Source organism: Gorilla gorilla, chromosome 4 (assembly GCF_029281585.2).
Source record: "Gorilla gorilla gorilla isolate KB3781 chromosome 4, NHGRI_mGorGor1-v2.1_pri, whole genome shotgun sequence".
In the NCBI taxonomy this organism is placed as follows: Eukaryota; Metazoa; Chordata; class Mammalia; order Primates; family Hominidae; genus Gorilla; species Gorilla gorilla.
In genome coordinates this window covers 83,457,083-83,472,664 of record NC_073228.2, presented here as the reverse complement: position 1 = coordinate 83,472,664, position 15,582 = coordinate 83,457,083, and the positions used below count along the sequence as shown (strand labels likewise).

Genomic DNA, 15,582 nt, shown 5'->3' with positions numbered 1-15,582 from the left:
ATTATAATGAAAGTATAAAAATGTTTCACAATAACAAAAAATGCTTCTGTGCTTCCAAGATGTGATGCCTAATGCATTGGACAATCTGAACTGTAAGAGGACACCTTTAATTTAGTACATATTAATCAAAGAACTTCTCTAAGTTAGGTTTTGCACGTTATGGGAGACAAACATGAAACAGACATAGTTTTGGTCTTTGAGGTGCTCATAATAGAATAGAGCTTTCTCTATTTAATTTCTGTGTTTTTTTCAACAGAATTTTCAAGGAAATCATTTATTCATTTGTCCACTTAACAAATAATTATCAAATGTCTTTTAGTACTAAGCATTTTTTTTCTAATGTTACAGAATACAGACATTTAAAAATACTGTTGGGGCCAGCACAGTGGTGCATGCCTGTAATCTCACCACTTTGGGAGGCTGAGATGGGAGGATCACTTGAGCCCAGAAGTTCGAGACCAGCCCGGGCAACATGACAAGACCTCATCTCTACTAAATTTTTTAAAAAACAATAAAACGTTAGCTGGGCATGGTGCCAGGTGCCTGTACTTCCAGCTACTTGGGAGGCTGAGGTGGGAGGATTGCTTGAGCCTGGGTGTTTGAGGCTACAGTGAGCTATGATCATGCCACTGCACTCGTGTCTGGGTAACAGAGTGAGACCCTGTCTCAGAAAAGAAAAAAAACAAACCAACAAAACCCAGGAGCTTGTTATTATCATTGTCACTTTAATTATTTGATGAATTATTTATTCAGTGCCTACTACTGTGTTAGATGCCCTCTGGAACCGTATAGTGGTCATTTATATTGTTAAATATGTGCCAGACACTTTATGTGGTGAGGAATGAAAGCTGTAAAAAAGTGGGTAAGTTTTAAGGTAAGCATGAAGAGTGAGTAGAACTTTTCTAGGTAAAGAGGCAGAAGGATGATGTGAGCAGAAGATTGTGTGTTTGGCAGAAGGAGCAGCGAGTGCAAAAGTAAGATGCTTGAGTGAACTTTGCAGGGTTTATGAGCAGTTCAGTTTTGCCAGTGCAAAACATATGAGATGTGAATGGTTGGGAATGAAGTGAATACCTAAGACAAGCTCATGACAGACTTTTTTTTGAGACAAAGTCTCACTCTGTCACCCAGGCTGGAGTGCAGTGGCGTTCTCTTGGCTCACTGCAACCTCCGCCTCCCGAGTTCAAGTGATTCTCGTGCCTCAGCCTCCCAGGTAGCTGGGATTACAGGCGCGAGCCACCATGCCCAGCTGATTTTTGTATTTTCAGTAGAGACAGGGTTTTGGCATGTTTGACAGGCTGGTCTCAAACTCCTGACCTCAAGTGATCCACCCACCTTGGCCTCCCAGAGTGCTGGGATTACAGGCGTGAGCCGCCGTGCCCAGCCTGGACTTTTTTTTTGAACGGGTGTGATTATAGCACACTGCAGCTTTAGTTCCTAGCCTCAAGCAATCGTTCTGCCTCAGCCTCCTGAGTAGGTGGAACAACAGATGTGTGCTACTGCACCTGGCCTGCTGCACAATTATTATAAAAATGAATTAAATCCTACCTAGTGGGAGAAAATTGACTGTGATCTTATAATTTTTTGTTCCAGAAACTTTTATACTGTAGAATATATTGTCAGTCATTAAGATTTTCTATTTTTAATTGGGTTAAAATAGGATTGTTGCTTTTTAAAATTACTTTCTGACATCATTGTTTCATGCATTTTTAATGCCTTTAGTCCAGTGGATATAGAAATACAGGAATCTCCAAGGCAAATGTCAAAAAATAAAAAATAAGCAGATTAGGGAAAGGTATTCTGTGAAATTACCTTCTGATTGTAGTCACATGTAACACATCAACTTAAACAATAAAAAATTGTATAATGCAATTGTATCAGGGGTTCCCAAGACCCCCTTCACTGAGGTTTGGTAATTCACTGAGAAGGACTCACAGGACTCAGCAGATAGTCATACTTGGGGCTTTGATTTATTACATTTAATACACAAAGCAAAAAGACACAAACCAACATTTGAGAAAGGAAAAGGTGCATGTGTCAAAGTCTGGAGGAAGCCAGGCACAAGCTACAGAAGTCATCTCCTGTGTAGCTAGCAGGATATGCTTAATTCCAGGAAGCCAGGCACAAGCTACAGGAGTCATCTCCTGTGTAGCTAGCAGGATATGCTTAATTCCCCCAGCCTCAAATTTTGATGACACATGTGCAATGTTGTCTACCTTATCAGAGTTTCATTAGAGGCTCAGCACCCATGTTTTTGATGGAGGCTAGTCACATAGGCCACCTCTCCTCTCCCTCACATGTAACAAAACTCTAGACTCCCAGGAGGAAATTAATTGTTCATAGTAAACCACATTTGCACAAACAGTTTAGGCACAGTGAGCCACTCCCTTCTTCTAAGTTAGGGAATGCTGGGAACCCTCCCAAATTCAAGGTCCCAAACACCAGCCAAGGACTAGCCTTGCAAGCAAGCCTTTCTAAGGATGGGTGTCTCATGCCTGCTATATGAAATCTTTGCTGCCCAGCAGCTATGCCCCTGAGTAAATTTTTGGTGTTATCTTAAAATTTTATATAATATAATAGCAAATAATATGATAGACCATAACATGGTACTGGTTTCAGTTGCATCATTCATATTAAATAGCAAGGCTGCTTACAGTTTTGACATTTGGTGAATACTTAACAGGTATTGGTACATAAAGTTACTATGGCAATATTAAGTAATTATAATCTGTCCTTCTTATCTGATTAACCTTTCAGTAAAATTGTGGGATAAAGTAGGCATAATAAGTTCTGATTTAAAATTAGAATAAAAATTGTCTTTCATTTTATTTTCATGGATGGACCACTTTTGATTCATATTGTACTAAATCCCTGTTTACAATTATGAAATAAGATCAGATATTCAATCATTTTTGTGAATTTTTTTCGCCTAAGTATACAATTAAAATTAATTGCTTTATGTGTTTTTATATGCTTCAATTTGGGAGATAGTACTCATATTCTGTTACCTTGATCTTTAGTGATTTGCAATTTTCAAGGTGACTGTCTTTTTATAATTTAGGGTAATAGCAAGTTCAGTGAGTGTGTGCTTTAAAATGAATAATATTATTTTCTGAGCAGTTTTAGATTCACAGCAAAATTGAGAAGGTACAGAGATTTTCCATATTCCCCACGACCCCTGACATATGAATAGCCTCCCTCATTATCAGTACCCCCCATCAGAGTTCATCAGAGTTACAGTTGAGGAATCTACCTTGACAGACACATCACCCCCAAGGTCCACAGTCTACGTTAGGGTTCACTCTTGGTGTTGTACATTCTATGGTGTTGGACAAATGTGTGATGGCATGTATATACCCTTGTAGTATCACAGACAAAATAGTTTCACTGCCCTAAATATCCTCTGTCCTCCACTGTTTCGTCTCTTCCTCTCCACTGGTTTCTGGCAACCATTGGTCTTTTTGGTGTCTCAGTAGTTTTGCTTTTTCCAGACTAGTCATATAGTTGGAATAAAACAGTGGTGGATATCTTTTTGAATATTTAAACAATAAAGTTCCATGGTAATTTGATTCTGTCATTTTAGATGTTCTTTGTCCTTGCGTTTGTTTTCCTCATGTTGTGTTCATCAGAACAGGATCTGATGGCATATGATTTGACGTGCTGAGAAAGCGTGATTTCTGTAGACGTTTGCCACGTAACGGGGAGTGTGGGGAAAAATGGCATCATGCAGTATTCCACAGCACTAACTGGACCATCGTGCTCTAGGAGATGGGTCCAGATAGACTCTAGCAATGGGACGGGATAATCTCAAGAGCTGGACTTTATAAAACTAGAATCACAAAGTCTTGCATACTTACCTTGCACTTAAAAAGAAGATCAGGCAGTGAACACTACAGGTGAATAAATATGTTCCTCTCTGGTTCTCTTCCTTTTAGGGATGAGCTTGAAAACAGTCTGTATTATTATAATATGGCTCATCTACAACTAAATGCTCTGTCATAGGAAATGCCAGTGTTTTTCTTTACAATAAATGAAAAATAATTTTGTTTTCACCAGAGAGAGTAACAACTGTTGGCACATTCTGGCAGCTTGAGTGAGCTGATAGTTCTGTTCATATATATTTTTCATACCAGGTAGTACTCCCTGGCAACCTGCCACCACTGTGGCAGTGTTTCTTCTTAAGCTTCTCACTGAATGAACGGTGTGGCTCAGAGTGAATAAGCTCTTTAAGGGAGTGATCTTTCCAGTGGTTCTGTCCATAGGAGGTAAAATAGGAGGTGAATTTGAGCCTTGTTTGTGCTAGGGAAAATAGCTAGAACTCAGTAAACATTGCCAGCATCTGCCCCAGAAGAGGATTAGGGAGAGTGAGTACATTGATCTCCCTTGAGCTCTTCTCCACTGGCAGCTGAAAAGTCTTTGCAAAGATCCTTGTCCCTGGTCTCTTCCCTGTGTTTTGCCACATAACACAGCACAGCACCCATAGACCTACACAACAAAATGTACAGTTTTCCCCCCTTATCCATGGGGGATATGTTCCAAGACCCCCAGTGAATGCCTGGAACTGTGGATAGTACTGAACCCTAGATATGCAGTGTCAGGATAGAAGGAAGAGGATAAGAGTAAAAGGGGGAATAAAGAATGTGGAAGGCAGAGAGTATAGAGAGTAAATGAAGGGAAAAGAAGCAAGTGGATATGATGGAGGGTGGTAAAATGAGATAATACTTCAAAAGAAGAGTGGGGTATTAGAAAGGTGGAAAGAATATAAGGTGAACGTGCAGCACCAAAACTTATCAGATAAGACAAACTTTACTTGCCAATATGTTAGTTGTGCTTTAAGTTTAATTATTTCATCATAGTGTGGCTATACTGATGATTTTAAGCCAGTCAGATATTCTGGTCAGCAAATCATGTGTGTGTGTGTGTGTTTTGATTATCAAAAACAAAGAAAGCAATTAATTACCCTTAATAACTATATGGTGGACACAGTCTTTTAAAACATTGATTCTGAAACTTTTTGGCCTGGGGTTCGTTTTATATGATTAAATATTATTGCCTAGAGGTAACCGACACCCTGAATTAAGAATTTATTATGTCCATTCCCTTTTAAAACATTTTATTACATATGTGTATGGTCATAAATAATATGTAGAATTTGTTTTCATGTCCTAAAATTGTATATAAATTGTTTAACACTCTACATATTTTGCAACTTTCTTTTGTCTGGTCACATTACATTTTTGAGGTCAGTCCTTATTGACACAGGAAGCTCTGGTTTTCTATCAAATGACTGGATCTCAAACTCTCTTCATAATGATAAATAAATAATTCAAATAAAGAAAAATTATTGCAAATTCCAAAGAGCTTTTATTTAAGTCGGTTGTGTCTTTTGATATTTACTATTTTAGAAATAAAAACTAAAATATTTTAAAAACAAGCATGTGGCCGGGCATGGTGACTCACGCCTGTAATGCCAGCACTTTGGGAGGCCGAGGCGGGCGGATCACGAGGTCGGGAGATCGAGACCATCCTGGCTAACACGGTGATACCCCGTCTCTACTAAAAATACAAAAAATTAGCCGGGCGTGGTGGAGGGCGCCGATAGTCCCAGCTACTTGGGAGGCTGAGGCAGAGAATGGTGTGAACCCGGCAGGCGGAGCTTGCAGTGAGCCGAGATCGCGCCACTGCACTCCAGGCTGGGTGACAGAGTGAGACTCCATCTCAAAAAACAAACAAACGAACAAAAAAAAACAAGCACTCACAGCCATACATTCCAATAGCCTTTAGAACTATGACCCATTCACCATTAGAGCTATGATGTTATGACACACCATGTCTATGAAAAGCTCCACTGTACACGTGAAACAGAATGAGAGTGAAAATGGCAAATAACATTTTGTGTTATTTGACGTCTTGGCCCCTCATCTGGATCTTGAACTCCAGGGATTCTCAGATCATAATTGAGAGTCAACATTTTAAACCACATATGTGGTTGTGGATAAATGCACCCTTTATGATGAAATGGACTTTAAAGTTTCACTTATGTGTTTTTGGCTTTTTTCTTTCACTTGTCTTAAAAAATTTAAATCTCAGGCCGGGTACGGTGGCTCACGCCTGTAATCCCAGCACTTTGGGAGGCCAAGGCAGGCGGATCATGAGGTCAGGAGATCAAGACCATCCTGGCTAACGCGGTGAAACCCCGTCTCTACTAAAAATAAAAAAAATTTAGCCGGGCGTAGTGGCAGGCGCCTGTAGCCCCAGCTACTCAGGAGGCTGAGGCAGGAGAATGGCGTGAACCCGGGAGGCGGAGCTTGCAGTGAGCCGAGATCGCGCCATTGCACTCCAGCCTAGGTGACAGAGCGAGACTCCGTCTCAAAAAATACAAAAAAAAATTTAAATCCCAACAATTTTGTTTATATAGTAAAAAGGAAAATATTTTTGTTATGTATTCCTTTCCTGTCTCGTGGCACTGTGTGCTATTTGGATCTAGTGTGGTCCTAGACTAATCCTGTTCTCACATGGGAACAGTTAGAGCCCTTACAGCTCTTATTTTACAAATAAATGTATGAAGTTTATCCAAGTATTTGAAAGGAAATTCTGAAGATAGTGGTGCATTGAGGAAAGACCATCTCATTATAATTAAAATAGTTTTAAAAGTATATTTATTATGAGTTTTTGTAAATCCTGTGTCTCTACAATACATACATACAATGCGTCATGTATATTTAAGCTTAAAATGGTTAGACATAAATTCTGTTTTAAAAAATTTATATCCACGAAGAATCTTTTTTTTTTTTTTTTTTTTTTTTTTTTGAGACGGAGTCTCGCTCTGTCGCCCAGGCTGGAGTGCAGTGGTGCAATCTCGGCTCACTGCAAGCTCCGCCTCCCGGGTTCACGCCATTCTCCTGCCTCAGCCTCCCGAGTAGCTGGGACTACAGGTGCCCGCCACTGCGCCCGGCTAATTTTTTGTATTTTTAGTAGAGATGGGGTTTCACCGTGGTCTCGATCTCCTGACCTCGTGATCCGCCCACCTCGGCCTCCCAAAGTGCTGGGATTACAGGCGTGAGCCACCGCGCCCGGCCTCCACGAAGAATCTTAATGGAAAGCAAAATATGTAATGGAGACTGCTGAGTGAATAAAAGTAAGTAATAGTAAACAGTAAAAATGTAGAAAAGTGAGAGATGATAGTTAATTAAACTTACCTGAATGAATTGTAAGCATAGGACATGTAAAATATAATAAGCCTGAATGCATAGTGTGTTGTGGGAGAGAGCAGGATGTGGGACTGTTTCTGTGAAGAAAGCATGTATACAAGTTAGTCAAATTATTGTGTTATTTACATCCTAAAAATGAAAACTTCATTTTCAGATTTTTCAGATTGGCATCCTACTAATTTGACCCTTAGTGATGAGACTTGTCAGAGATCCAAGAATCTGAAAGTTGATGATAAATGTCCATCTGTATCACCATCAATGCCTGAAAATCAGTCAGCAACCAAAGAACTGGGACAGATGAACTTAACAGAACGAGAAAAGATGGACACTGGAGTTGTACTTCTCTCAGGGAATGATACTCTCCATGACCTGTGCCAATCACAGCTACCAGAAAACAAAGAGAGCAAAGAAGGTAACAAAGAAGCATAGAGAATTCAGTCCTAGAGTGCCTCTGCTTGGCTGCATAGAGCTATAGTTCTGACTTAAAAAAACTTTTTCTGGTAAAATGTGCTTTGTGTTTACTCACCTTTTGCACTGAACAGAATACCTTTTGGCAGGATATTTGTGTTCTTCCTTTAACCAAAGCAACATCTAGATAACAGAGAATTGGGGGAAAGCATGATTTTCTTTAGGAAGTAGGATTATATTTAGAATATAGGGACTAAGTATGTTTAGGGACTAACATAGGATTATATTTAGGATAACTTAGTAGAGACCTAAAGATTGCTGACTCAAACACAATGTGGTTTCTTTGCTTTATTTTTACAGCTCTGAATTCACAGCTGTTATAACTATATGCACTATAATTTAAAAGACACCTTCCCACACCTGTAATCTCAGCACTTTAGGAGGCCGAGGTGGGTGGATCACGAGGTCGGTAGTTCGAGACCAGCCTGGCCAATATGGTGAAACCCCATCTCCGCTAAAAATACAAAAAAAACTAGCCGGGCAGGGTGGTGAACGCCTGTAGTCCCAGCTACTCAGGAGGCTGAAGCAGGAGAATTGCTGGAACCCAGAAGGTGGAGGTTGCAGTGAGCCGAGATTGCGCCACTGCACTCCAACCTGGGCAATAGAGGAAGACTGTCTCAAAAAACAAAAACAAAAACAAAAAAACACCTTCCAAAAGCAAATATTAAGTGACTTCCTATCGTTTCTATGACTTTATGTATTATAGAATTGACTTTCCAAGTCAGTAATTAATGAGACTTATTGAGAATTTGCTGCATAGTATCTCCTTGGCTGTGTCCACATGGGCTACCACCTTGCGTTAATAAATGTGTTCGCTAGGGATGTTGGTTTTGGCATTGACAGTGTTCTATCACCAATGCAAATAAGACCAGGGACCACTCTTGAGAACATTAATGTCCAAGCATCTTAAAATTATACATAAGGCTTTCATAATGTGACTTCTGCTCAGCTCTCCATCTTTAGCCCTTTCCCCCGTGTGCCCTTTCTCTGGCCTTACTGAACTGCTGGTCCTGTCCTGCTGACCCATCCTTCGATTGCAGGCAAACACATATACTCTTTCAGGCCTCTTTCTGCCTTTTGTTGCTGCCTGTCATGCTCTCACTCTTTCCTGTCCCCTACCCCTTCTAATTAGGCTAGCCTCACTCTTTAAGCCTCAGCTCAGGTAGGATCTCTAGAAAAGTCATCTCTGACATGCTTTCTTTTCACTCTTTAAATCCTAGTGCCTAGCACATAGCAAGACTCAATACATAATTGCTGAGTAAAATAGATAATGACTCTTTGTACAAAGATGATTTTCAAGATTGTTCCCTACAGTCAAGGAGCAAAGGGAATAGACATGTAAAGCAATAATTGACAGTTCGGGTGGTGGAGATGCAGTAGAAAAATCAGTAAAGTTCTAGGGCAGCCCTAAGGAAGGAGATACCTAGATACCTGTTTACCTGGGGAAAAATGAGGATGAGGGTCAACTTCACCTAGCAGTCTGTTTTTTATTTTATGTATTTTATTTATTTATTTTTAGCAGTCTGTTTTAAAAGATGAAAATATTAATACATTTGTCAGAATAATAGAGGGAACCATTTCAGATGTTAGGAAGAGGTTGTACACCAATAAAGGTGTCCACAGTCATTTTGGAAATCATTAATAAGGTACTATTATGAAGTGGAGAACAACAGTATGCAGCATTGCCTGATAATATTGCTACTGCATTCCAAAATTTTGTTTTGTTTGTGATGGCTTTGTTCATTGATGTTGGGTGGATGAATCTGTGAGTGAATCTTCAACATGATTGTATTTCTTTAACCTGGTGGCATCTAGTGTCTCCCAGAAAGTGGTTTGTTGAAGTTTTTGGAGAATTAGAAGTATTTGTTAAAGAAGTAAGTATTCCACTAAAGATCAAGCTTCATTTATACTCTCAATTTATGAAATAAAATGAAATGTAATTTAAAATCTATTTTTATAAAGACTATGTCTTTTATCTAACTGTTCTAAGTAGTTTAACTGAACGTTTGGATTTTGCAGCAGAACAAGACTTGGAGCTGACATCAGAGGAAGAGCAGGAAAGACTTAAAGGATGCGAAAATAAGCAGCCACAGGTGTGGAAACGTTTGAACTAAAATCTAAATTTCTGGTTTAATACTCTTTTCTTTGCTTTAATAATATAAGCTAGCCCAAATGAAATTACCTCTCAGACTAGCCTTTGAGAATCAATAGATCCTTACTTAATATTTAATTTTAAATACATTTAAGCTAGTTATAAAACACAATATTGTTAGAATCTATCATAACTTATAGTTAATCTTTACCCTTGGAGTAGAGGCAAACATTCCAGAATTTTGTTTGCTCTTCCATTCTTACAATATCCTTACGGGATAAAGAAGGTAATGTCAATTATTGACTTATATTATTAAGCAACAGAAATTATGAACAATTTAACAGTGATGGCCACTGAGTTGGATTCATGGTATAAGAGTAATCATGGCCAGTGGCTCAAATTTTGCAGTTTTATATTGCCAGTTACTAATGCCTAGGTTTAAGATGTGGCCTTTCATTGACTTCACGGTCTACATTCAGTGAGAGTGGGGTTATGAAATCAACCCAACTGCCTATTAAGGGAATCATACCTTGCAGAATGGGATCTTTGGTGTTAGGGTACAAACAATAACTTTCTAACTTTTTAGGTGCAGAAACTTAGTAAGAATTATCTTTAAAGTTTTAGTTAGTGTTATTAGGGGACCGTAGTATATATTAGAACTGAACTGAAGAAGATAGTCTAGATATATAACCCTATGATGTTACAGTATATAATTTGAATTAAAACTTAAGAATTTGCTTTTCTTTCTGATTGGTGTTGATTCGGGCTCCTAATAATTTGAAGATTGCCTACCCTCCAGTTAGTAATCTATAGAACTTACATGTAGTAATATATAGTACTTACATGTAGTAATATATAGTACTTACATGTAGTAATATGCAGTACTTACATGTACTGTAGGGGCTCACTTTTCAAGTGAGGAAGCCTTTGTAACACTAGAAATCATCTGCTAATTCATTTTTGGTAGATTTAACACATAATGAATTAAGTTTATTCCAAACAAACAGTGACAAAGTTAAGTTTGCTGGTTCATATTTTTCTCCTCCTTTCAGCTAAGACAATTTTTTTTAACTTCTTAGTTACAAGCCAGTGATTTGGGAGTAGCTAAACCTAGATGAAGAAGTTTAACAGTTAAATTTTCATTTTAATTATTTGTGAATTTTTCTTTGTTCATACCTGTTATTTAAGGACAAAGCTATTTTTAAAACATGTAGCCCAACAGAGAAGACACCCAAGAAACAAAACAAGCAAATTAATCTTCCACTTTTGCATCTGCAGAAAATGTCTCAAGAACCAGAAATGGCTAAGGATTGTGATAGAGAGGATATACCTACATATCCAGTACTTCCTCATGTGCAAAAATCTGAGGAAATGTGGATTGAACAAGGCAAATTAGAGTGGAAAAACCAATTAAAACTTATCATAAATGAGTTAAAGCAGAGGTTTGGTGAAATTTATGAAAAATACAAAATTCTGGCTTGTCCTGAGGAAGAGCCACTACTTGATAACTCTACAAGAGGAACAGATGTGAAGGATATTCCCTTTAATTTGACAAATAACATACCTGGTTGTGAGGAAGAAGATGCATCTGAAATATCTGTCTCAGTGGTATTCGAGACATTTCCTGAACAAAAAGAACCCAGTCTCAAAAATATCATCCATCCATACTATCATCCATACTCTGGGTCCCAAGAACATGTTTGCCAGTCATCTTCTAAGCTTCATTTACATGCAAATAAATTAGACTGCGACAATGATAACAAACCAGGCATTGGACATATTTTTAGTACAGATAAGAACTTTCAAAATGATGCAAGCACTAAGAAAGCAAGGAACCCAGAAGTGGTTACGGTTGAAATGAAAGAAGACCAAGAGTTTGATTTGCAAATGACAAAAAATATGAACCAAAATAGTGACAGTGGCAGTACAAATAACTATAAAAGCCTGAAACCTAAATTGGAAAATCTGAGTTCTTTACCACCAGATTCTGACAGAACATCAGAAGTATATCTACATGAAGAATTACAGCAAGACATGCAAAAGTTTAAGAATGAGGTCAACACATTAGAAGAGTTCCTGGCTTTGAAGAAAGAAAATGTTCAACTTCATAAAGAGGTAGGGTTTTACTTGCTGCCACTCTTTGTTTTTTCTCTCAATTATCTGGTCCATTCTGATTTTCCGCTTAGGAAAAGCATATGAAAAGCATACAGTTTGGTTGTCTGAATCTGTAATTGTGTGTAGAAACAGATGATTTCTAAGTAATAGGAGTTTAGGAAAACTTTCTCATAATCTTTGTTTCTTAATTGACCTAAGTCTCTCTGTCAGTCTTCCAAGTGGCGTATGGATTGTGAAACTCATTTAGCCATATATCATGTGACCTTCAGAACCGGGAGAGGCGTCAAGAAAATCGCTAAAGGAAATGTGATGAGCTTGAGGGCTTTTTCCTTTTACCGACTTAAAGATGAGTTGTGTCTAACAATAAGATGGGAATACAGTAGAAAGGAAGCAATGACTAAGAAGAGATATAAAAATGTATCTAGCAGGCGTGGTGGCAAACACCTGTAGTCTCAGCTACTAGGGAGTCTAAGGCAGGAGGATCATTTGAGGCCAGGCATTCTGGGCTGTAGTGTGCTATGCCGATCAGGTGTTCACACTAAGTTCGGCATCAATATGGTGACCTCCTGGGAGCGGGGCACCACCAGATTTGCTAAGGAAGGGTGAACCAGCCCAGGTCGGAAATGGAGCAGGTCATAAGTAACTCCTGTGCTGATCAGTAGTGGGATCGTGCCTGTGAATAGCTACTGCATTCCAGCCTGGGCAACATAGTGAGACCTCATCTCTTACTAAAAAAAAAAAAGAAAAGAAAAAAAAGTATCCAGCCCTGAGAGCTGCAGCAAATATTCCTGGCCAATGAATCTGTTTATTGTGCTTTTCAGGTTTATCTGTTTAACTCAAACTGTTGGAACTTAGAATTGCATCATGACCACTTTAAATATTTTTCAACAACAAGTATATACACTTTAATATATTTGTTAATATAACTACTCTCCACTGTTTCTGTTGAATCAGACCTTTATGTTATGTTGCTTAATAAAGTACAGTAAGTTTTGGCATATATATTTTTTCCATGTAAGTAGCATAAATGCTCAACCAAACACTTAGTATATGATGCCAAAGTAGAAAGCTGAGTCTTCTACATTGATTAGGGCAGGCCTCCCACCCTCCTCTAAGGCATTAAATTATTTTACCCAAGTCACACTTTTAACCTATCTGATTAATTTGCTGAATTTGTCTGATTCAGCATTATGGAATTGTACTGTCTCTTTTGGTGCCACAAAATGCTAGGTAATGGCACTTTAGGGGCTTTGGATCAATCATTTTAATCTTTTTTGGCTTTAGCCCAGTTATCAATAGAGAGTGAGCTAAAGTAGATTCTTATACTGTATATCCTCCAGCTATAAACTTTTATGGCTATTGAATGTGAAATTTGGGAAGCATCTCATTTCCAGAATTCCACCCTAGCTCAGCAGTTTCACTCTGCTTTTTGTGTTGTGGCAGACTTGTATTTCAGTAAGCACCTTCACCTTTTTGATATCCCAGGATTCAAATGAAAAAAAAAAAAAAAGACAAAAGTTAGTGGGGGAAAAGAATAGCTTAGTGCAGAAAAGGGAAAGCTTCCTTTCTTTTCCTGAAACCCCACAGTGTTGTATCCTCTCAATCTGGCTGTTTAATATGAAAGTCAAGTGGCAAAGACAGAAGACACGCTTTGTGTCTTTATCTTCTTATTTCCATGTTTGTGGCAGTCAAATGAGGTAAAAATTCATAATACATAGTGAAGGGTGGTTGGGAATAAAAGCACAAAATTAAGAAGGGCCCTGGTTGAAATTTTGGAAAATTCTGTCTCATTCATTGAAACAGAAATGAAGCTGACTTTACAAAAATGTTGATGATAAAATTATAATAATTATAATTATATGATGATAGTTCCAGATGTGATAAAATTAAAGTAAGCACCAAATATTTCAATGACTAAAATTATAATTAAACTGAGTCAAGTGATGATGAAATCAATGCAAACAGAAAAAAGTTCTTTGTATTGAATAAAGCAATAACAATCATCCTGAACATCAAACTCTCACTCAAGGTTGAAGAAGAAATGGAGAAGCACAGAAGTAATAGCACAGAATTATCAGGAACCCTAAGTGATGGTACTACTGTTGGCAATGATGATGATGGACTAAATCAGCAGATTCCTAGGAAGGAAAATGGAGAGCATGACAGGTAAGCCTATAGCAGCGTTTAACAGGAGACAATTGGTCAAGTGTGGTGGCTCACACCTGTAATCCAGCAATTTGGGAGGCCAAGGGGGGTGAATCACCTGAGGTCAGGAGTTCAAGACCAGCCTGACCAACATGGATAAACCCCATCTCTACTAAAAATACAAAATTAGCCAGGTGTAGTGGTGCATGCCTGTAATCCCAGTTACTCAGGAGGCTGAGGCAAGAGAATCGTTTGAACCTGGGAGGCGGGGGTTGTGGTGAGCCGTGATCATGCCATTGCACTCGAGCCTGGGCAACAAGAGTAAAACTCCATTTCAAAAAAAAAAGCAAAAACAGAAACAAAAAACAGGAGACAATTATGTGCTATGAAATGAATCCTAATTTGGGCTAATATTCATGATGAACAGATTTTATACTTTTACTAGGATATTCAGCCTTCCTTGGTTATCAGAAAAATGCAAACTAACAATGAGACACCATGTTTTCCAATCATATTGATATTTTATTTAAAAAGTAGGAAGTATTGGCAAATGTGAAGAAAAAGGCGTTTTCATACACTTGTTAAATGAAATTGATGAATCCTTTTTGCAGGGTAATTTAGTAGCATGTATCAAAATTTCAAATATGTCACTTCTTTAACCGAACAACTTCACTTTTGGGACAAGATCCTACAGGAAAATATGACTTGTGTAAACACATACACATATGTGTTAAGGACATTGATTACATGTAGTATGTAACATACAATAGGCTAATAGGTTAAATATATATAATGTTAAGTATATATATTTATGTTAAGGATATTTATATATGTTACATATATACTTATGTATAAGGATATTTATTATAGCATTGTAATATCAAGAAGTTGGAGATAGTCTAAATCCTTAGCAATGAGGAAATAGTACAATTGTCATACCCAGAAAATAATGTAGCATGCACTCATTTTAATAAAAGAAGTTGTTAGACCAGGAGTGTACTGATTATTTCACAATTAAAGTCTATTTAAAGCCTTTAGTTTGATGACACATCTTAAGCCAGTTTTGTTGGAATTCTCGTAATATCTGCTGAGTTACAAAAGGAAGCTAGCTACAGGCTACATTGACACTGTACCTTGTTAGCAACAGAATTCTAGCTATTAAATTTTTGTTTTTTGCTGTCAATGTGTGAGTGCTGAAATACCAGATCCTCAAATTAATCTGAATATTGCCAAGGGATTGCACATGGGGATTCATGTTCCGTGTCAGCTTTTCAATATACTGGGTAAAACTTACTAAAATACAACAGAGGATCTTAGCTCTACTGAACCAAGAATTGGACAGCTCTTTTTGTAAAGAGCCAGTTAGTAAATATTTTAGGCCTTGTGAATTATAAAGGGCATAAGTGTGGCTGCATTTCAAGGAAATTTCCTTATGAAAACAGGCAGTGGGCTGGATTTGCTCCACAAGCGCCAATTTGTTGATCCTTGTGCTAAAACCAAGGTGCTGTTATGCAGTGAATCCTCTTTTTAAAGGTACCCTACATGCATGCCATT

The 15,582-nt window shown here is 38.1% G+C and overlaps 1 protein-coding gene across 10 annotated transcripts in view; it reads left to right on the top strand.

The window, feature by feature from the left end:
* CCDC144A (coiled-coil domain containing 144A) overlaps nt 1-15,582 on the top strand; it is an 82,202-nt gene that overhangs the window by 5,996 nt on the left and 60,624 nt on the right. For 5 of the 10 annotated variants that reach the window (XR_010133870.1, XM_055386081.2, XM_055386090.2 and 2 more), the window contains exons 3-6: nt 7,363-7,620; nt 9,696-9,769; nt 11,047-11,883; nt 13,913-14,049. Coding sequence is in view for 9 of the 10 variants with exons in the window: in XM_055386081.2 (XP_055242056.2) it covers nt 7,363-7,620; nt 9,696-9,769; nt 11,047-11,883; nt 13,913-14,049 (1,306 nt within the window). In the remaining variant the exon portion in view is untranslated. The remainder of the gene's footprint in view (nt 1-7,362; nt 7,621-9,695; nt 9,770-11,046; nt 11,884-13,912; nt 14,050-15,582) is intronic. The other 5 variants (XM_055386091.2, XM_055386083.2, XM_055386096.2 and 2 more) reach the window with 3 other exon arrangements.